General features: G+C 35.5%; 1 protein-coding gene across 1 annotated transcript in view; it reads right to left on the bottom strand.

Moving 5' to 3' along the window:
* The window catches only part of UGGT2 (UDP-glucose glycoprotein glucosyltransferase 2), a 187900-nt gene that overhangs the window by 40041 nt on the left and 123721 nt on the right, over positions 1-24138 (bottom strand). The window contains exons 25-29 of the mRNA XM_063101517.1: positions 22929-23031; positions 20003-20082; positions 17092-17281; positions 12245-12403; positions 11777-11862 (exon numbers count right to left, since the gene is read on the bottom strand). Coding sequence (XP_062957587.1) covers positions 11777-11862; positions 12245-12403; positions 17092-17281; positions 20003-20082; positions 22929-23031 — 618 coding nt within the window. The remainder of the gene's footprint in view (positions 1-11776; positions 11863-12244; positions 12404-17091; positions 17282-20002; positions 20083-22928; positions 23032-24138) is intronic.

The following is a 24138-nucleotide window of genomic DNA, read 5'->3' as shown; positions in this document are numbered from 1 at the left end:
CCACTCCTCAGTACCAATTTTCTGTATTAGTCTGTTTTGTGTTGCTACGACAGAATACCTGAAACTGGATAATTCATAAAGAAAAGAGGTTTATGTGGCTCATGATTCGGCAACACAAGCATCTGGAGCAGGCCTCAGGATGCTTCTATTCATGGCAGAAAGTAGCAGGCAGCTGGCTGGTATAAGCAGATCACATGGTGACAGGAAGCGAGAGAGAGAGAAGGGAGGTGCCAGGGTTTTTTAAACAATCAGCTCTTGTGGGAACTAACAGAGAGAGAACTCACTCACTACCCCTAGCCCCCTGGGAGAACATTAACCCATTCATGAGGGATTCACCCCCACAACTCAAACAGGTCTCAACACTTCCACACCAGAGATCAGATTTCCACATGAGTTTTTTGGGGGACAATATGTCCATACTCTATCAAATATATTAAAAAAGAATATAGCAGAACACATGGAACTGAAAGATTCACTCAACAAAATAAAAAACACTACCAAGAGCTTAAGCAGCAGGCTAGAGGAAGAAGAACAAAGAATTTCTGATCTTGAAGACAGTCATTTCAATATAACCCAGACAGACCAAATAAAGGAAAAAAGAATTTTAAAAAATGAAGAAAATATAAGAGAGCCAGCAGACAAACTTAAGCAAATAAATGTGCAAATCATGGGTGCTCCAGAAGGGGAGGAAGGAAAAGGAATAGAAAACCTATTCATGAAATAACAACAGGAAACTTCCCAGGTATAGGGAGAGACACAGACCTTCAGATCCAGGAGGCTCAAAGATCTCCCTAAACAGATTTAACCCAAAAAGATCCTACCCAAGACACATTAAAGTCAAACTGGCAAAACTCAAAGACAAAGAGAGAATCCTAAAAGAACAAGAGGAGTCTCGAAAGGGAGCTCCTATAAGACTAACAACAGACTTCTCAACAGAAACTCTACAGGCCAGAAGAAAATGGGATGATACATTCAAAATACTAAAAGAATAAAACTCCCAGCCAAGAATACCATACCCAGCAAGGCTATCCTTCAGAAATGAGTGAGAAATAGTGTATTTTCCAGACAGACAAAAACCGCAGGAGTTTACCACCACATGACCAGCCCTGCAAAAAATCTTCAAGGGAGTCCTGCATGTGGAATCCAAAAAATGATAATCACTACCATGAATACACAAGAAAGAACAAAACCCATTTGTAGAACTAAAATGCAAGTGAGAAAGAAACTAAATCTTACCACCTCAAAAACCCAACAAATAAGAAAGACAAAAAATAGAAGAGGAAGAAAGGAACAAAAGATATATAAAACATCCAAACATAACCCAACAACATTCCAGGAAGACAATGCCTTTCTTTTTTCTTTTCTTTTTTTTTTTGCGGTTGGCTAGGACAGGGATACGAACCCTTGACCTTGCTGTTAATAACACTGTGCTCTAACCAACTGAGCTAACTGGCCAGCCCCCAATTTTTTTTTTTTTTGTGACTGGCTAGTATGGGAAAACAGACCTATGACCTTCGTCTTATAAGGCTGTGCTCTAACCAACTGAGTTAAGTGGCCAGCCCAAGACAATAACACTAAATGTAAATGGATTAAACACCCCATTTAAAAGACACAGACTGGATTAAAATGCTAGACCCAACTATATGATATTTTCAACTGACTCACCTCACATGCAAAGACACACACAGACTAATAGTGAAGGGATGGAAAGAGATATACCATGCAAATGGAAGCCCCAAACAAGTAGGAGTAGCTATTCTTATATTGGGTAAAATAGACTTTAACCAAAAACAATAAGAAGAGACAAAGAAGGTCACTATATAATGGTAAAGGAATCTATCCAGAGAGATATAACAATCATAAATACATATATGCACCCAACAGCAGAGCACCCAGATATATAAAGCAAACACTATTAGGCCTAAAGAAAGAGATAATATGATAATAGTAGGGGACCTAAACACCCCTCTCTCAGCACTGGAAAGATCATCTAGGCAACAAGTCAACAGATAAATACAGGACTTAAACTGCACTTTAGACCAATTGGAGCTGGCAGATATCTACAGAACATTTCATCAAACAACCACAGAATATACATTCTTTTTATCAGCACATGAGACATTCTCCAGGATAGTCCACATGTTAGGTCACAAATCAAGTCTCAACAAATTTTTATTTTTTTTATTTTTATTTATTTTATTTATTTATTTTTTAAATTTTATTTTGTCAATATACATTGTGGCTGATTATTGTTCCCCATCACCAAAACCTCCCTTTCCCCCCCAACAATGTCCTTTCTGTTTGCTTGTCGTATTAATTCCTTCAAGTAATTGTGGTTGTTATATCTTCTCCCCCCCCCGTTTTTTTTTTGGGTGTGTGTGTGTGTGTGTGTGTGTGTGTGAATTATATATTAATTTTTAGCTCCCACCAATAAGTGAGAACATGTGGTATTTCTCTTTCTGTGCCTGACTTGTTTCACTTAATATAATTCTCTCGAGGTCCATCCATGTTGTTGCAAATGGCAGTATTTCATTCGTTCTTATAGCTGAGTAGTATTCCATTGTGTAGATGTACCACATTTTCCGTATCCACTCATCTGATGATGGACATTTGGGCTGGTTCCAACTCTTGGCTATTGTAAAGAGTGCTGTGATGAACATTGGGGAACAGGTATACCTTTGACTTGATACAAATTTTTAAAAACTGAAATCATCTCAAGTATTTTTTTAGACCACAACAGATTAAAACTAGAAATCAATAACAAGCATAACTTTGGAAACTATACAAACACATGGAAATTAAACAACATGCTCTTGAATGACATATGGGTCTAAGAAGAAATTAAACAGGAAATCAAAAAATTTCTTGAATCTAGTGAAAATAATGACACATCATACCAAAACCTGTGGGATACTGCAGATGCAGTACTAGAAGGGAAGTTTATCGTAATAAACACTTCAGAAGAATAGAAAGACTGCAAATAAAAACCTAATGCTACACCTCAAAGAACTAGAAAAACAAGAACAATCCAATCTCCAAATTAGTAGACAGAAATAATTAAGATCAGAGCAGAACTAAATGAAATAGAAACATAAAAAACAATACAAAGGACCAATGAAACAAAAAGTTTTTTTTTTTTTTTTGAAGAAGATAAAATAGACAAGCCATCAGCTAGGCTAACCAAAAAAGGAAGAAAGAAGACACAAATAACAAAAATCAAATTAAAAAGGAGATGTTACAACCTATACCACAGAAATGCAAAGACTCATTAGAGACTATTATAGTCAACTATATGCTAACAAAGTTGAAAATCTGGAGGAAGTGGATGAATTTCTGGGCACATATAAACTACCAAGACTGAACCAAGAAAACACAGAACCTGAATAAACCAATAACAAGCAATGAGATTGAAGCTGTAATCAGCAGTCTCCCAACAAAGAAAAACCTAGGACTGGATGGCTTTATTGCCATCCCAATAAATTCTACCAGACCTTTAGAGAGGAATTAATACTAATTCTCTTCAAAGTATTCCAAACAATCGAAGCAAAGGCAATTCTCCCAAACTCATCCATGAGGCTGGCATCATCCTGTTAACCAAAATCAGACAAAGACACAACAAATAAAGAAAGCTCTGGACCAATATCTCTGATGAACATGCAAAAATCCTCAACAAAATATTAGCAATCATAATACAGCAACACATCAAAAAAATTATATACCAGGATCAAGTGGGATTCATCCCAGGGATGCAAGGATGATTCAACATAAGCAAGTCAATAAATGTGGTGTACCATATCAACAAAATCAAGGACAAAAACCATATGATTATCTCAATAGATGCAGAAAAAGCATTTGACAAAATTCAACATCCCTTCATGATAAAGACTCTCAACAAATTAGTTATGGAAGGAAAGTATCTCACCACAATAAAAGCCATATATGACAAACCCACTGCCAATATCATCCTGAATGGGGAAAAGCTAACAGCTTCTCCCTTAAGAACAGGATTAGGACAAGGATGCCCATTCTCACCACTCCTATTTAACACAGTACTGGAAGTACTAGCCAGAGCAATCAGAGGAGAAAGAAATAAAGGTCATCCATATTGGAAACGTAGTCAAACTGTCCCTGTTTGCAGATGATGTGATCTTATATATAGAAAAACCTAAAGACTCTACAAACAAACTCTCAGAGTTGATAAAAAATTTCTATAAAGTTGCAGGATACAAAATCAACACGCAAAAATCAGTAGCATTTTTATACTCCAACAATAAACTAACAGAAAAAGATATCAATAAAGCAAGCCCATTTACAACAGTGACCAAAAAATATAATACACTAGGAATCAATTTAACCAATGTGAAAAATGTCTACAATGAGAACTACAAATCACTACTGAAAGAAATTAAAGAGGACGCTAAAAGATGAAAGACACTTGATGCTCTGAGATTGCAAGAATTAACATTGTGAAAATGTCCATACCCCCGAAAGCAATCTGCAGATTCAATGCAATCACCATCAAAATGCCAATGACATTTTTCAAAGAAACAGAAAAAACAATCTTAGCATTTATATGGAACAACAAAGGATCCCAAATAGCCAAAGCAATCCTGAGCAAAAACAATAAAGCTGGAGGCATTACACTACCTGACTTCAAATTATCCTACAAAGCTATAGTAACCAGAACAGCATGACACTTGCATAAAAACAGACACTCTGACCAATGGAACAGAATAGAGAAGCCAGAAATCAACCCACATATGTACAGCCAACAATATTTGACAAGGGCAACAGAAGCATTAATCGGGGAAAGGACTGCCTCTTCCATAAGCGGTGCTGGGAAAACTGGACGTTCATATGTAGAGGAATGAAATTAGACATATACCTCCTGCCATTTATTAAAATCAACTCAAAATGGAATAAACACTTATATATAAGACCCCAAACTATAAAACTACTAAAAAAAAACATAGGGGAAACACTTCAGGAAGTAGGACTGGGCAAAGACTATGAACAAGACCCCAAAAACACACGTGACAAAAGGAAAAATAAATAAATGGGATTATATCAAATTAAAAGCTTCTGCACAGTAAAAGGAATTGTGAATGAAAGACACAAAAGACAAAGAATGAAAAGACAACTTACAGAATGTGAGAAAATACCTGCAAGCTATGTATCCGACAAGGGATTATGATAGAGTTTGGATGTGTTGTCCCCACCAAAACTCATGTGGAAATGAGATCCCCAACCTGGCAGTGTTAGGAGCTGTTTGAGTCATGGGGGCAGATCCCTCATGAATGGATTAATACTCTCCCTGGGGGAACAGGGGTAGTGAGTAAGTTCTCACTCTATTAGTTCCCACAAGAGCTGGTTGTTTAAAAGACCCTGGCACCTCCTCTCTCTCCCTTGCTTCCTCTCACCATATGATCTGCTTGTACCCGCCAGTTGCCTGCTGCTTTCCCCCATGAGTAGAAGCAGCCCAAGGCCCACACCAGACACAGCTTTCCCAGAATTGTAAGCCAAATAAACCCCTTCTCCTTATAAATTACCCAGTGTCAGGTATTTCTGTTAGCAACACAAATGAACTAAGACAGAAAATTGGTACCGAGGAGTGGGGTGTTGCCATATAGATACCTGAAAATGTGGAAGCAGCTTTGGAACTGGGTAATGGGCAAAGGCTGGAGCAGTTTGGAGGACTTAGAAGAAGATAAAAAGATGAGAGAGTGTTTGGAACATTTTAGAGTTAAATGGTTAAACTGTTGTGAACAGAATATTCATAGAAAAGTGGACAGTAACACCATGTGGATGATGATGCCTCAAACAGAAATGAGGAACTTATTGGGAATTAGACAAAAGATCATCCTTGCTACACCATAGCTAGAAACTTGGCTACACTGTGTCTATGCCCCAGGACTTTGTGGAAGGTGGGACTTAAGAGCTGTGAACCAGAATGTTTGGTGGAAGAAATTTCCAAGCAGCAAAGCATTAAGGAAGCTGCATGGTTACTTCTAACAGCCTACTCTGAGTTATGGCAGCAGAGGCATGATGTAAAGCCAGAATTTAAAAGGGAAGCAGAGCATAAAGATGCAGAAAATTTGCAGCCTGGCCATGTGGTAGAGAAGCAGAGAGCAGGAGGAGAACACAAGGGTGTTTTACCAACACAGATAAACTGGCTGGTAAAGACATTTGCTTGGCAGTGAGGCAGCCAGATGCTAATGGCCAAGGCAATACAAAAAAGGCCCTAAAGGCATTTCGGAAGTCTAGAAGGGTGCCCCTCCCTTCACAGATCCTGAGGCCTAGAAGGAGTGAGTTGTCCTGGAGGACAGACCAGGGGTGCAGCTGCCCTTGGGAATCTGCTTCCTGTATCCCAGCTGTTCTGGCTGGAGCAGCCCTGCCTCAAGTGGGCCCAATTATGGTTTGTGCAACAGCTCTGGAGAGTAGAAGCCTGAAACCCTGGTGACATCCATGTCATGTTAGTCTGCAGGCCGGCAGGACATGAGAGCAGTGAAGGTGTGGCAGCCTCCACCCAGTTTTCAGAGGATGTATGGAAAAGCCTGGGGACCCAGGCAGAGACCTACCTCAGGGGTGGAGCTGCTGCAGAGGCAATCTACTAGAGCAATGCTGAGCAGGAAAGTGGGGTCAGAGCCCCCACAAAGAGCCCCCATGGGAAATGTCTGGTAGAGCCAAGGCAGTGGGGCTGCCACCAGGACCTCAGAACTGTAGGGCCACTGCCAATGTACAATGCTGGCCTGGAAAAGCCACAGGCACCAGTACTGCCCAGTGGGCTGCGCCTGGCAGAGCTGTGGGAACGAGGCTGCCCAAGGCTTTGGGGACCCAGATGCCCCATTGTGCCCAGGATGCAGGACTTGGAATCAAAGATTATTTTGGACCTTTAAGACTTAATGTCTTCCCTCCTGGGTTTCGGACTTGTTTGGGGCCTGCTTCTCCTTCTTTCTCGCCTATTTCTCCCTTTTGCAATGAGAATGCATACCCAATGTCTGTTCCACCATTGTATCTTGGCAGTAGATAAATTTGGTTTTGATTTTTACAGGTTCATAGCTGGAAGGAGTTTTGCCTTTAGTCTCAGATGAGACTTTGGACTTTGGACTTTTAAGTTGGTGCTGAAAAAAGCTAAGACTTTTGTGACTGTTGGGATGGAAAGACTGTATTTTGTATGTGAGAGTGACAAGAGCTTTGGGGGTCTAGGGGTGGAATGACAGAGTTTGGAAGTGTTGTCCCCCCAAAACTCATATGGAAATTTGATTCCCAGTGTGACAGTGTTGGAAGCTATTTGTGTCACGGGGGCAGATTGCTCATGAATGAATTAATGCTCTCCCTAGGGGGTGAGGGTCCTGAGTGAGATCTTGCTCTATTAATTCCTGCGAGAGCTGGTTGTTTAAAAGACCCTGGCACTTCCTCTCTCTCTCTCTTGCTTCCTCTCACCATGTGATCTGCTTGTACCCACCGGCTGCCTGCCGCTTTCTGCCATGAGTAGAAGCAGCCTGAGGCCTGCACCAGATGCAGCTGTCCCAGAATATACCTCTCTTCCTTATAAATTACCCAGTCTTAGGTATTTCTGTTATAGCAACACAAACTAAGACAATATCCAGATTATACAAGGAACTCAAACAATTTAACAGTAAAAAAGTAAGTAACCCAATTAAAAAATGGGCAAAAGAGCTGAATAAGCATTTCTCAAAGGGAGATATACAAATGGACAACAGACACATGAAAAAACGCTAAACATCACTAAGCATCAGGGAAATGCAAATCAAAACCACATTGAAAAATCATCTCATAGCAGTTAAACTAGCCATCAAAAAGACAGAGAATAACAAATGCTGGGGAGGATGCAGAGAAAGGGGAACCCTCCCACACTGTTGGTGGGCCTATAAATTAGTGTAGCCATTGTGGAAATCAGTATGGATGTTCCTCAGACAACTACAGACAGGACTGCCATATGATCCAGCAATCCCGCTACTGGATGTATACCCAAAGGAATGGAAGTCATGTCGAAGGGACACCTGCATTCCCATATTTATCACAGCTCTGTTTACAATAGCTAAGAGTTGGAACTTACATAAATGTCCATCGATGGGTGACTGGATGAGGAAAATGTGGTATACATACACAACAGATACTACTCTGCCATAAAAAGTAATGAAATTCTGCCATTTGCAGCAACATGAATCAACTTAGAGAAAAGAAAGACAGACCCAACGATCACAATAATTCCTTGAACTTTCTAAAGCACAGGAGAAAACTGTGGTCACCACAGGTGGGAAAGGAGGAGGCGAAGAAGGATTAGGGAGAAATTGGTAAAGGGCCATAAAAAATGTTTATGTTGTGTAGAGATTTTTTTTTAAAAAGGCAGATAAAAAAAGAATATTTTGTTATTAATTATAGTCACCATGACATACAAGAGATCTCTTGAAGTTATTCCTCCTATCCAACAGAAATTGTATATTAATCAGCATCTCCCAAATCCCCCCACCCTAGCCCCTGGTAACAATAATTTTACTCTCTGCTTCTAGGAGTTCAGCTTTTTTAGATTCTACATGTAAGTGAGATCATGTGGGATTTGTCTTTCTGTACCTGGCTCATTTCACTTAACATAATGTCCTCCAGTTTCATCCATGTTGTTGCAAATGACAGGATTTCCTTTTTTAAGACTGAATAATATTTCACTCTCTCTATATACCATAATTTAAAAAATCCATTCATCTATTAATAGATACTTAGGTTTATTCCATATCAGTTACTGTGAATAATGCTGCAATAAACATGGCATTGCAGGGCCGACCCCGTGGCGCACTCGGGAGAGTGAAGCGCTGGGAGCGCAGCGACGCTCCCGCTGCGGGTTCGGATCCTATATAGGGATGGCCGGTGCGCTCGCTGGCTGAGCGCAGTGAGGACGATGCCAAGCTGAGGGTGGCGATCTCCTTACCGGTCACAAAAAGACAAAGAAAAAGGAAAAAAAACAAAACAAAAAAACAAACAAAAAAACAAAAAAACCCATGGCATTGCAGACATCTTTCTGACATCCTGATTTCATTTCCTTTGGATATATACCTGTAGTGGGACTGCTGGATAATACGGTAGTTCCATTTTTAATTTTCTTCAGAACCCCCATACAATTTTCCATAATGGCTGTACAAATTTCATTCCCATTTTGCCTCATCCTTGCCAACACTTATCATCATGTCTTCTTGGTAATAGCCATTCTAATGGTGTAAGGTGATATCTCATTGTGGTTTTAATTTGCATTTCCCTGATGACTAGTGATGTTGAGCTTTTTTCATACGTCTGTTGGGCATCTGAATGTCTTCTTTTAAGAAATGTCTATTCATGACTTTTGCCAATTTTTCAATGGAGCTTTTTGGTGAAATGTTTGAGTTCCTTATATATTTCGAATATTAATCTCTTATCAGATGTATACTTTGCAAATATTTTCTCCCATACCATAGGTTTTCTCTTCATTCTGTTGACTGTTTCCTTTGTTGTGCAGAATCATTTCAGGTTGAGGTAATCCAATTTGCTCGTTTTCAGTTTTGTTGCCTGTCTTTTTGGGGTGATATTAAAAAAATCATTGCTCAAACCAATGTCATGGAGCTTTTCCCCTGTATTGTCTTCTAGTAGTTTTATAGTGTCAGGTCTTATGTTTAAATCTTCAATCCATTCTGAGTTGATTTTTAAATCAAAGATAAGGGTCTAATTTCATTCTTCTGCATGTGGATATCCAGTCTTCTGTGGTTCCATATGAATAGTAGAATTATTTTTTCCATTTCTGTGAGAAATGTCATTGAAATTTTGATAGGAATTACACTGAATTTGTAGATTGCTCTGAGTAGTATGAATATTTTAATAATATTAATTCTACCAATCTGTGAACATGATACTCTTCAATTTCCTTTATCAATATTTTATAGTTTTCAGTGTACAGGTCTTTTACTTCCATGGTTAAATTCATTCCTAAGTATTTTGTTTTGTACCTATTGTTAAATGGAATTGCTTTCTTGATTTCAGCTTGCTCATTATAGGTGTATAGAAATGCTACTGATTTTTGTATGTTGACTTTGTATGCTGCAACTTTACTGAATTCATTTAGTAGTTCCAAAAGTATTTTGGTGGTGTCTTTATAGAGTTTTCTATATATAAGATGATTTTGTTTGCTAACAGGGACAATTTGACTTCTTCCTTTCTAATTTGGATGCCTTTTTTCTTTTTCTTGCTCACTTTCTCTGGATACGACTCCCAGTACCATGGTGAACAGAAATGGTGAGATTGGGCACCCTTGTCTTCCTCCTCCTCTTAGAGGAGAAGCTTTCAACTTTTTGCCATTGAGTACGATGGTAGCTATGGGCTTGTCATATATATATAGCCTTTACTGTTTAGAGGTACATTTATTCTACACCTAACTTGTTGAGAGTTTTTATCATGAAAGAACGCTGAATTTTGTCAAATGCTTTTTAAGCATCTATTGAGATAATATGTTTTTTGTCCTTCATTCTGTTAATGTGCAGTATCACATTTATAGATTTGTGTATGTCGAACCATTCTTGCATCCCTGGGAAAAATTTCACTTGATCATGGTGAATGATTCTTTCAATGTGCCATTGAATTTGGTTTGCTATTATCTTATTGAGGATTTTTATGTTTATGATCATGAGGTATATTGACCTGTAATTGTCTTTTTGTTGTAGTGTCACTGTCTGGCTTTTGTATCAGGAAATGCTGGCCTCATAAAATGAGTTGGGAAGTATTTCTTCCATTTCTACTTTTTGGGGGAAGAGGTTGAGAAGGATTGGTATTAACTCTTTAAATGTTTGGAAGAATTCAGCACTGAAGCCATCAGGTCTTGGGCTTTACTTTGATGGGAGACTTTTTATTACTAACTCAATCTCCTTATTCATTATTGGTCTGTTCAGATTTTCTGCTTCTTTGTGATTCAGGCTTGGCAGGTTATAGTGCCTAGGGATTTATCCACTTTTCCTAGGTTACTCAACTTGTTGGCATATAATTGTTCAGACTTATAATACTTCACATTTCTGTGATATTAGTTGTAATGTTCCCTCTTTTCATTTCTAGTTTTGAGTTTTTTTCTTTCTTTCTTAGTCTAGCTAAATGTGTGTCAATTTTATCTTTTCAAAAATACCAACTCAGTTTCCTCGATCTTTTCTATTGTTCAGTTCTATTGTTCCTCATCTCCATTTCATTTATTTCTATTCTAATCTTTATTTCCCTCCTGCTACTAACTTTGGACTTGGTTTGTTCTGGCTTGGTACCTTGGACTGCAGGGTTGGGCCTGGGTGCTGCTGCCTGGATCCACTGGGAAGACCTGTTGATTGGGTCTGCAGGGGTAGGCCTGAAGCTTTGGTCCACAGGGGCTGACCTGGTGCTGTGTTAGGCCTGGAGCCTGAATCTGCAGGGGCCAGCCTGAAGCCTGGGTCCACAGTGGCTCCCCTGGTGCTAAATGTAAAACTGTCCTTCCTACCCTCTTCAACGCATCTTTTCTTATTTCTGTGCTACACCCAGGTGCTGTAATATCTCACCCAGTTTCCTTAGCTCTCATGAAGGTATTTTTGTGCATGAACAGTTGTTCAGATTGATGTTTCTGCAGGGGTGTGAGCACTGGAAAGTATAATTCTGCCATCTTGCTGATGCCTGACCTAACCCAGTCTTGCTAACATTTTAATGGTTGTTTTGATGACCTTGGTTATATCACACTAGAAACTTATTTACATATAAAAACTTTAAAGTTGTTCATACAACTCACCGAACTATTTGATAAATATCTTCAGATTTTCCTTGGCGTAATTTCAGTATCCAAGCACCAGGGTTTGCTTTTAACTGAAAATATCCCTTTTAAGATGAGAAAAAAATGATCATTGCGTTACATGATTAAACACATCCAATTGTCCATGACAGACTATACATGAATCATATAAGAAAGTGTTTAATAACTGTATAGTAAATTCTGTAAATGAATTGCAAGCAAGGGTAGAGATTGTACAATAATATGTACAAGGAGATTCTGAAAGTATGATTCTTACCATTTTTGTTTTATTTATCTTATTTAAGGACTCAATTTTGTTTTCTGTGAGCTATTCAGCAATAGATGTTTCAGTGAACTTCTACTATATAAAAATACATTAAGATTGTTTCACCTCACTTATAAGGAAAACAGAGAATTTCACTGAAATATCTAATTAAATATCAGCAATTAAATATTTATAATACTTACAAGATTGGCCATCACTATTGTATCAACCATAACAGGTTTATTTTTTGTGCCTAATGTAAACTGCAGACCCCGAGGAGGTTTTTCTGTCATTGTATCAAAGCAGTGTCCTTCAAGTAACAGATATTCTAGTTCATATTCTGCTGTAACAGTTTTCTCGGTCTATGGAGAGAACATGGCACGGTTTTGGTATTAGTGATCCTCATAAGTACAAATTTAGTAATAAATAGATGTAATTATTTTAATATTAGCCAACATATTTAGATGAGTGTCTTCAAATCTTTTGTTTAGGCATGTATAAACACCACCAAAAGCTCATGATAAATTTTTTCTTTCTCATGATATCAGCTCTACCCCCTCATGACAATACGTAGCAATATCACCAAGCAGGAAAGACATGAGCACAAATTGGTGCTCCATAACCTGTATTATTCAATGGATCTCTTTAAGACAAATTTAGATGAGAAATTCCTCAGAGAATCTACATCAGTTTGATGTTGCCCTGTAGTTTCCACTTCAGACTTGGTAAGAAAGCTTTTATCATCTACTGGCTTTCTTGTAACTAAAAAAATTAATGTTTAGAATTATTTAATTATAAATTAATGTAATTCATTTAAAAGATGAATTTTATATTAATGTTAAAAATTAATCTTTCCACTTCCAAGTGGAAAGAAGAAAAAATATGAACTATCTATAAACCAAAGTCATATAAATATCAACACATTGATTTCTATTTCTTTTCTCCATAATTTTTTTCTAAGTGTAACCTGCTTTTCCATTAAACATCGTTCTCTCAGAAAATGTCCCTGTCCCTATAAATATCTTTTTGAATAGCTTGACATCCAATTATTTCCAGATTTTCCTCTATTGCAAATGTTATAATAAATATTTGGGGGATAAAGCTTTTTCTCTACTTCATATGAACAACATAACCAAACATGAAAATAAATCAAATGGTAAGGGATTTTCATAGTTGAAGGATTTTGCTGACCAGATTAAAGACAGTGATTGTTACCTATACCTAATTTTATTTCATCATATGAGGTTTCCAACATTTTTGTTTACTGTGTTTAGGCTAGAGTATTTGGAAATATTCTGTATTGTAAAATGGTTTTTCATTGACTAATTATCTCAGAAATAACTGAAATACTTGTGTACAGCATTTCTTTCTTGAGACCTGTTCTTATGATTTTACTCCTTTTCAGAACAAGAAATAAGTAGCTTCTTTGAAGATGGCATTTGATTCAACAACTTTAGTTGGATTCTGAATTAGTTGTTCAATTATTACTGTTCTAGTGATGACTTCACATATACTTAATTAACCTGTATCCAGAGTTCTCATAACAATTTCCTTGGATGGAAAGATTTCCACGTAATAGTCCCAGAATATAAGAATGTTAAAAGTTAGCAAGAGATTGTACAGATTATTTAGTTCAACTCCCTCATTTTACAGACAAGAAAACCATACCCCAAAGTGATTGTGAAGTAAATCTTAACTATTTTTTATTATGAATTAGATATTAGGACAGAGTCCAAATACATTTAACCAGTTTGTGACTAATAATATCTTCATTTTAATGTAAAAATTTCTTGTTTTTATATTTTTTATATAACAGACTCAATTCTGTTGACTTATTCAAACCACAATACCAAAAACAGCCAATTCCTTTTTCAAAGAATACTTTCTAGTGAATACTTCAAGTTTCCTAACAATAAATAAATAATAAATAATAGATAATAAAGATGATTTAAGTTAAATTAGTTTATCTTCAAGGCTTATTTTTAGCAAAAATATGAAAGCCACTGATCATTTTTGATGTTTATTTCTATCTTTCCTTTATATTTTTATTTATGTTATAAATATTAATTGTTGATATAAGATATGAATTTAATACCTCTTAAATATAACTTAGAGAACATATTAATTTTTCTAAGAAGTACTTATTTTACTATTCTTCTGTGGCTGAATAGTTAGCATCTTCCTTTTAAAAAAAATTAAGTTAAATTATAAAGACTAATATTTAGGTTTGTTAACAATTATCTTTAAAATCCCACTTGTTATTGTAGTATTTTTATTGCTATTTAATATAATTTTGTGTAATTCCAATGACACATTGTACAAAGTGAACAAAGGTATGATAAATATTTCCATCTGTGACCTGGATTCTGACAAGCTGTCTAGTACTAGGGATGGGTAAAATGATAAAAAACATCTTTTTCTTGTGTCTTGTCTTAAGGCATCTGAAGGCTGAACTTAAAGACTTTGGTGTAATCTGAACTTTGAGAAATTATCTAGGACTAAGGATAGGTGAGATTTCCAGGAGAAGTGAAAGTAAGAAATTAGTTTTAGATGATTTGGAGGTGTGACGATTATAAGGTAATGTAAATTTTACGATACATAAATTTATAAGTTTGCCAAAGTTTGGTTTAAATTGCTCAGTTTTGCAAAGGGGACAATATTTGGGAAAATATCCCCAAGTTTTGTGTTTGATGGTATATGCCTGTTCCCAAATTTTGTGTTTGAGGGTTTGAGATGTAAATTTTATATACTGTGCACTAAGGGACTAAATTGATCCTAAGATGAAGTGTGTGTTCATCCAATTTTTTTTCATTCATAATACAGTATTATTTAGGATCTGTATTATGTCTGTAGCAATCAAATAGGAATTCTTTGACAACTATATTGGTAATCAATGTCTCATCAATAAAACTGATCTCAAAATAATTTATATTTTAGAGTGGGCTAATACATTTTTATGTGAATTCCTTTTAACATTAACATAGACACTCTGTTTCTCATAGCAATCTTTTACTGATTCCGCTTCCTCTTGACTACATAAACCACCACTGTTGTTTCAGGTATTTTGATCTTTCAGGTATATGCTGTGATAAAATATAATTAGAGAGTCTCTGGATGTAGTTCTAATAATTAACTCTGAAAGAGCAATATCAGAACCCTAGGTAAAAGTAACTACCTCACTTTTAGCTTTCCTGTAATCACTTTTATCATCTTTAATTATAGCATTAATGTTCATTGTGCATTAAAGTCTTTGTAGTTACAATCATGTGAAGAAAGTCCCACTAAGGAAGTATTCTAGATAATGTTTTCTTCAAGTGTTTACGTAACGTTCAGGAATAAGATGTAGCAAGGAGTGTTTGCACAAACTAGTGTATGGTCACAAATCTCTCATTATTAGTCTCATTTTTTGCCAGGGTGCATGTTTTCCCTTCACTTAAAACTCCTTTCTACTCTTGTTAATACCTTTATTTGCATTTTCTTATCTTTCTAGGATAGCTGCAGATAATATTCTAAGTATGTACAGCACACAATGGAAAAGAAGAGCTTGAAAGGTAACTTTTACAGATGCTAGGATTTATAATTTCCTTCTGTTTATTTACCTAATCAATGAAGACACAGGGAATTATTTCCCCTTATTTTAGTCTTCCACCTACTGTTCGTTTGAACAGCTTCTAAATAGATATTACCAGATTAGCCACTCCCCCCAAAAAAGTTTAGTTATCTCCATTAATTGTTCAATGAAATATTCATCAGAAGACTCAATTTAAAATCTTTTTCTAAGCTATATTAATTCTCTCATTACAATCTTTTCATATTTTTCATTAGAGTCCTTAGGTTATCTTATCAATATAATACTGCTCCACTCTCTTTATGAAGAATCCAATATACTCTGTTAAAAGATCTGACTGATCAAAGAGAAAAAGGGGATTTTTTTTTTTTTTACTTTTTGCCAAGTTCATTTCTGAACTTTTCCTCATAGATTTTATTATTTTGTTGCCTTCCTATTCTTTCCCTGGATTTGAAGGACTGATTTCAGATGATTGCCATGGCTGAGTTTTAGGTTCTTTTTCAGGTCAGTCAAGTTGGGTACTGGTGAGTATGTTACAGGGAAGTGATCTAGGGTCCCACAGAATCTACTCATGTGTGGATCAAAAGACATTTGCCTGTAAGGAAAATCTTCAGGCAAAAGGTAAGATGTGAGAAGCATGAGAAATAATTAAACCAAATTATACTATAGGTAAATGTTTATGCCTCAGTCATGGATATGGCTACATTCTAAAAGAGATGTCAAACACAGAGTTGGAAATAGGACAGAGGGAGGAGAAAAGCATTTTCTCTTCAGTTTCTGGAAACCAATCTTAGTCTCCTAAAATGCTGCTGCTTCTTTTTTTTTGTTTTTTTGATTTCTGAATCCCTTTTCTTACTCTAAATTCAATGTTTTAAAAGACTCAGTGTATTTAAAACTATTCTCTTCTCTCTTTTATAGTGCTGTGAACTGAATAACAACAGGTAAGGAAGTGAAGTCTAACTACTCACTAGACAAGGGTCATGTTAGAGGTGATGAGAAGCAGTATACCCACATCTGCAGTATCCCAGTGAATTTAGTTTCCTGCTCTCTACCCTGATCTAGTTAGGACTGCTTTCTTTGGCTATGAGCCATGAGGCAAAACAAGAGTTTCAGATAAAATCCTCTCTGAATTAAAAATTAAACCTGAAAGGTAAAAGAGGTACTTAATGGTGTCGTCCCAAGCTGCCATGTGTCCCTCTCCATATTTTCTACATTGTTCACCTTACAGTAGTCTTTGTGAGCTAGGTGTCTGAGGCAATAAAAAAGGTGAAGGTACCTAAGAACACAGAAAACTAGATAAGCTGAATTTGGAAGGTAAGAAAACTTAAACATCAGAGGGAGGACTAGATCAGGATTTAGAATTATGAAGAAGAAAATTCTGATGAGCATCCTTCACACGATCACTCACTTGCCATGTCTGTAATAACCGATAAGAACTAATCCTATTCCTTTCCCTTTATATGACTTTACACGATAACTTACATCCTTCAAGCGAATATTATCAAGGTCACAGTTGCTGTATACTGTTTCAACCAGCCAGCCTTCTGGAGTAATCATGTTGAGGGTTAGAAGGGGTGATTCAGGGATATCCAGGAATTTTGCCACTGGTCCAAGAGAAGAAATGTCATTCGTCCCTGACATCAGTTCTGGTTCCAGAACAAAACGGTAAAAGCTGTTGATTAAACATAAATATTCATACTGTGACCAAAATTAGGATGATTATTTCTTCTGCCTAAAATATTTTAAAATTGGAAATAGCTTATGACATGACCAGAAAATCTTAAATTAAAAAGACTAAAAACACACTAAACTGAAGAGTTAATGCTTATAAATAGTAGACAATTATTATTTTGTTGACCATATTATCCATTATAAGAATACATAAATTATATACCCTTGTTAATTATTTCTTAATGAACATGATTAGAATCCTTTTAACATACACATGACTTATGCAGATCCTAGTAGATTAAAATCTATATTCACTAAGATACTTCTTCAAATTTGACCATGGTGTAGCTATTTTATTAACTCTTACTAATAATATGAAGAGAAATGATAGCCAGAAAATAAGTGAAATTCAAGCTGAAATTCTAGTACCAATTTTAAAAGTTCAATTAAAAACAAATAGGACTGAATTGAAAGCAGCAGCTTAACAGAGCTTTCAGACTCATCTGCTGTTCTTTAGCCTTATCCCTCAATATCATGCCTAATAAGAATTAGTTATGTTTTTAAGAATAGTGACTTTCACTATTTTGAGACTGCAACCAAGGTGTGAGCTGTGCTGTGTCATTCTCTCAAGGCCCAAGGAGGGAAGTATCTACTTCCAGGTTCACCATCAAGGACTGAGTTCCTCAAGGGCTGTCAGAATAAGAGCTGAAGTTCCTCACTAGTTGTTGGCTGGAGAACTCCCTCAGTTGCTTGCCATACCCACTATGCTTCATCAGAGAAGCACACAAGAAGAGCCACAAAAAAAAAAAAAAAAAAAAAAAAAAAAAGAAGAGAGGTAAGAGGAGAGATAGGAGAGAAAAGAGTCATGAAGTAACTACAAACAAGTACACGGTAATGTCAAATGCAGCAGAAATGTCAAGGAAGAAGATCCCCATGGGTACTGCAAATAGCAGTTTCTTTGTAATTTAGTAAAGCAATTTCAGTGGCAAAGAGGAAGTTATAGACAAACTGCAGTGGGAGATACAGTAAGAGATGAAGAGAGAGTATGACCACTCTTTGAAGAAGTTTAGATGAGAAGTGAAGAAGAGGAAGAAAAGTCAGGACTCTAGAGAAGTTAAGGGAGCAATTTTTTAAATTAAATAACTTAAGGAATGAATAAAAAAGGCTAGTAGATAGGTTAAAGATACCAAACAGAGAATATGTGATAAAGCAAGGATCTGGAACAAACAGAAAAGCATGGGATCAAAACAGGGAGGGAATATTCACCTTAAAAAAGAGGAGGAGAGATATCTTATTCTTCCCCTACAATATAGGATGGCTGGGAAAGTACAGGAGATAGAGTAGGAAGCTGAGGGAATTCCTGTCCATAACTTCTCTCATATCTGAGATAAACGAGACCATAATTACTAAAAGAAAAGAACTGGAAATAAATGAAATATGTAAGCTAGTTTGCTTGATATATGTCAAGTAAATAAAATTCTGTTGAATGAACAGTTGTTTAAAAAATGATACCTTGACTGTACTCTGTCCAGTACATTATTATTTCACCTAGAGATCAAGTTCTTTCCCTCCCAACAGAATTATGCTTGCTTACATATTCAATACTCCCAGTCTTTATTATATATTCCAAAGATTTATAGAGACATTATGGAATTTTAAATAAAAATTCCATAGTCAAGGAACTAAGAGCACTTTCGATAGTGGCCCCCCAAATTTAAAGCTTTTGTTCAGATTTATAAAGGCATATGATAAAATTTAAAATACAAAAGATAAATAAGAAGCATGAAAACTGAATAAGATATAAGGACAGGGGTGTCAAGGGGGCAATGAATGAACTCTAAACTTTTATTTAAATTTTCTACATTTTCCATTTTATTGTCTTCCAAGTATTAAAAATACTTACCATGTTTAAAATGTCTGCTCAAGGCAATAATCTTTGGTATATCAATTGTAACAAATATAATTCAAAAAGTAAACAAGGGATTAAATGAATGCTACTTTTCTGTCTCGTGTGTATACGTATATATTTTATTTAGTTACATAATTAAATTATACAGAGAAAAGTACATTAACAAATCTTACAAAGCTCTACTAGTCCCATTGTGTATATCCTTTTTTCTGCCCAATGACACCTGAAGGATATTGAATATTCCTATCAGTAAGAGTGGCTCACAATGATAGTGATTCCAATCCAGAAAGAAGAGAAAGGGTATATTTTTGTCCCCTCTTGAGAAAAGATGTTATTTCAATGGAGTAGTATTAATGAGGAATATTTGTATATAATAAAAACCACATTTTCTATATCACTGACAGATTATTCTAAACTGATTGCATCCCAATACCCCAAAATAGTAAATGTGATGATATATAGATCAATTGGATAATTTGGATCTGAATAAGTATTTAAAGTATAACTAAACCAAAAATGTTTTAATTCAACCTTATTTTCCATTGATATATTACTAAATAGGTATTCCTAAATCACATTTCTAAAAATACTTAGGGATAAATGTAAATACATGTAAATTCTATAATTAGATTGGGTCAATTTACTGCTTAGGTTATTTTAATTTTATATCGATTAAGGTTAATAAACTGTCTGAACTTCTGATGCATTTCAGTGAAGGAAAATAAAAAACCAAAAACAGGTCCAGGAAAAATGGCCCTTTTTTCTTAGCATTTGCAAGTCTTTCAAAATGAAATTACGTTCACGCAGACTCACCTTTCTAAAGGGGTTTCTGAAAGCTTACCCCTACAGTTCATGAACAACTTTATCTTCATGTTGATAATCTTGCCAAGTACCTATGAAAAAAATTCCTGTTTGATATTAAATAATATTAATAGCTAACATTTATCGAGCATTTACTACATATCAGGCACTGCATAAACACTTCATGCACATCATCTCATTTGATCCTCACAATGCCCCTCTCAAGTAATACTTTTACAATTGAGATACAGAGAGATTAAGTAATTTGCCCAAGGTCACACAGTAAGTCATGGCAGAGGTAAGATTTGAACTCAATGCCCTGGGTGTATGTTGCCTGCATTTTGCCTAAAGAGACTTTCTTTCATAGTATCTAAATCTCCTTAGTATTAAAGAACAAATAAAACAATTACTAGAACCTTGATCTGCAAATACAAATTAGAGACCTTACAACATGGGTAAGGGTACACTGATCCTTTTAGAACTTAACCATACATTTTAAAAGGCGTAGAAAGTTCTTAGGTACCTTCAGAAGAAGTACTTTATTTTACTTTCTTTTTATTTCCCCGGAGCATAAGAAGTAGGAGAGGAATTATTACTTTTTATGGTCCCCATCTCTACATGAGTGACAAGTCAGTGAAGATTGAAAGCTATTAAACAACAAAGGATACAGGTAAAGGAAGAAGCCAAAAAATATATATGTGTAACAGAAAGGATATAGGCTTGATGAGAAATTAAAACGTACAGACTAAGGATTTAAGAGCTTTGAGTTTTAATTCCTATTCTATCACTCCTCATATTTGCTACTATGGAAGTCATTGAACCACTGTTTTTCTCAAGTGTTAGATGAAACAATATCTATTTCTTCCAATAAATTAACTTATTCTTTTGTAAAGAAATTAAGTTGTTCAGAAATAAAGAATACAATTATTACCAATAATGTAAAATGGAATGCAAATTCTACATTTTATATCTCTTTGTAATTCCATATTTCTTATTCCTAAATTCTACCTTTACATAAAAAGTTCCCAATGTAAGTAATAAATTTTTTCTGAATACTGACTCTCCATAGGAATAGAGAATTTATACACTGAAAAGCATCTTTCTAGCTCCAATCCTTACAGATATAACTACTGACTGCTGTTTTCTACAGAATAATCTAAATAGTGTATTTCAAGAAGTACAAATTCAAAGACATATAAATGAATGCTAAAAGAAAGAATGGAGAATTCAGCTATGGGATTAGGTTTGCCCAGCTCATATACTGAACAGCTAGAATAGCAAAGTCTTTCCAAAATTACAAGGGTACTTCAAATTGATGGAAAAATAGAATTAAAGGATAATATGAATCTTTCCATGAGGTTTTTGAAGCACCCTAGCATTTGTCTACATTAATACATTTATAACAGATATTTATAATCACTTTTTCCAATATGTTTTGGCAATGAAAACTAATTTCTAAGAAAAATTATGTTTTGAAATTTCAATAGAATATACACCAGTATAGCCCAGCTTGATTGTTCATGTCATTCATCAGGCCATCTAATTACTCTTGCCTGTTCCCAAAAGTAAAGTCAACTGTCAAAGGGCAAATAGTTTGCATTTCTGAGAATATTTTTTAAAAATGTGTCTTTAGAAAAACATATAGCCTGATGTAATTAGCTTTTTAAAATTTAGCTAGTGGAAGCTGCATTACAATTTGAAACTTTAAAATTCTCAGTAAAACGGTAAGCCACACAATGTCCTTTTGGAGATTGATAGCTGTTTCCTAACACTCATTCCCCCCTACTCTTTTAGTGAAAGAATTTTCAGGTTTATGTGGGGCTTGTGGCAATATTTTCCAGCCTCCCTTTTCACTAAGTGGAACCAGATGACTGGCTACACTCTAGTCAGTGAGAAGTGATAGGACAGAATATGTCTAACTTTGGGGGTTGTGCCCTTGTTCTCCCCTTCCTGCTGGCAAAAATACAGAGATGATGTTAGGAGCTTGACTAGTGATTCTGGACCACTAGACAGAAGGTGCTTCAGGAGGATAGTTGAACAACTAGACAGCAGGTGCCTGAATCCCTCACACTGTGGAGCTGCCTTAGCAACCCCAGGCAGCTTACACTTGAACTTTTAGATGAAAGAAAGACACATCAGTCTTGTTGAAGGTACCGTTATTTTGACCTTTGTTATAATGTCCACACCTATTGAATACAACCTCTATGTTCCCCCTTCCCTCAGCTTTGCCTGTTTGGCTAACTTTAGTTATTACACTTTAAGCTTCACATGATTAAGCTTAAGCATCAGCTTTTCCAAAAGCCACCCTTTGCAACATGGGGAAGACATCCATATTAGTCTGCTTGGGCTGCCATAACAAAATACCACAGACAAGGTGGCTTAAATAAAAATAGAAATTTATTTTCTCACAGTTCTGGAGGCTGGGAAATCCAAAATCAAGGTGCTGGCTCATTTGGTTTCCAGTGAGAACTCTCTTCCTGGTTTGTAGGCAGCCGCATGTTGCCGTGTGCTCATATGACCTCTTTGTACACTCAAGGAAAAACAGTGAGATCTCTCTCTCTCTTTCTCTTATAAGGCCATCAACAATACTGGATTAGGGCCTCACCCTTATGACCTCACTTAACCTTATCTCCTAAAGGCCCTATCTCCAGAAATAGTCACGCTGGGAGTTAGAGCTTGAAATTCATCAAAATATATTTAATGTGTTGCAATATTAATTTTGTGGGAATCACACCCATAGCAATACCTAGCCTCAGCACTGCCATAACACTATATGCATAGGTCTATTGTTTCATTTTCTACATTGAAATATAAGCTATTAAAATGTTGGATGAAGTAAAGAATCAAGAGCACAAATATTTGATTATACTTGAAAACAGGCTTGAAAAAATTATAAATTTCAAAATAAAAACATTTAGTCTAATTTATATTATCTTACGGCTAATAACTGTGCCATTTTCTGTGCTTCTCTTGTCAATGGATCAACAATAGCAATGACTTCAAAGAACACGTCATTCTCTTGTGGATTTATTTTTATAATGCTAGGAAAATAGAAAATAAGATGAAAGATAATGGGTTAAATTTATACAAATACCTAACTAATCATGATCTTAGCTACATACTTTCTCATAAATTGTTTTCTTTCTCTCTAGATTAAAAACTCCTGGTTATTTCACACAATAAAATACAAATTTAAAAGTCTAATGTCTGTGTTCAACAAACTATAAAACTGGAAGGAATTAGAGAAAATAAAAGTAAGATTTTAAGAACAAGTGATTTATAAAAAAACCCTTCAAAGAACAATACTATTACAGTAAAAGCTCTAATAATTTTCTAATAATTTTAGGCCCTCAAAATTCTCATGGATCATGCATGATAAAAAATAAAGTGAAGATGCTTCTGTGTTAGTTGAATATAGTTCCTCAGATCTGAGAATAAAATTAACTATTTCATACTTTCATTATATTTAGAATGATTATGTTTTATAAAGATGACTATATTAATTTTCCTGATTTGATCATCATGTATTGTACATACATATTGATATTCAACTCTGTACCCAACAAATATGTATAATCAATTACGTTTCAATAAAAATAAATAAATAAATACATTTAGTATTTCAAAAAATCAACATATTGTAACAGGGAAGTTCAGGAACAAAAACACTCAAATTTATCATATTTTATTTTGATCCCAGTCTTCCTCACCTCACCTCCCTCCCTGTCCTCTCCATTGTCTTTCATTGATTTAAGTTCTAAATTAGAAGATGACCTAATCTTTAAAGGGAAATGGGAAAATGATTAAAGGTACAGAAAAGGCCAGTGGGAGATAATTAATTTTATATTTCGCATAATTAAAAGTTAACAGTATGTATTTGATTCAAAGTATAGAATATTCCAAGTGAATTACTATTTTAACACTATAATCATATAGGAAATCATTTTTTTTCCAGTCCATCCGTGTGGGGCTTCAGCTTGCTCTTGATCCCCCCTCTTTACAGCCACGTCCTCTTCCTAATTGAACCGTAAACTTCAAGCTCCAGCACCAGAAGTCAATAGCCTTACAGGAAATGCTTAACCAGTCCCACATTTGTGTAAGGTCAAGTCTTATAAAAATAATTCCTTTACAAACAAACAACTAAAATA

The sequence above is a fragment of the Cynocephalus volans genome, chromosome 7, assembly GCF_027409185.1.
Source record: "Cynocephalus volans isolate mCynVol1 chromosome 7, mCynVol1.pri, whole genome shotgun sequence".
Taxonomy (NCBI): domain Eukaryota; kingdom Metazoa; phylum Chordata; class Mammalia; order Dermoptera; family Cynocephalidae; genus Cynocephalus; species Cynocephalus volans.
This window is presented reverse-complemented; position numbering and strand designations above follow the sequence as displayed.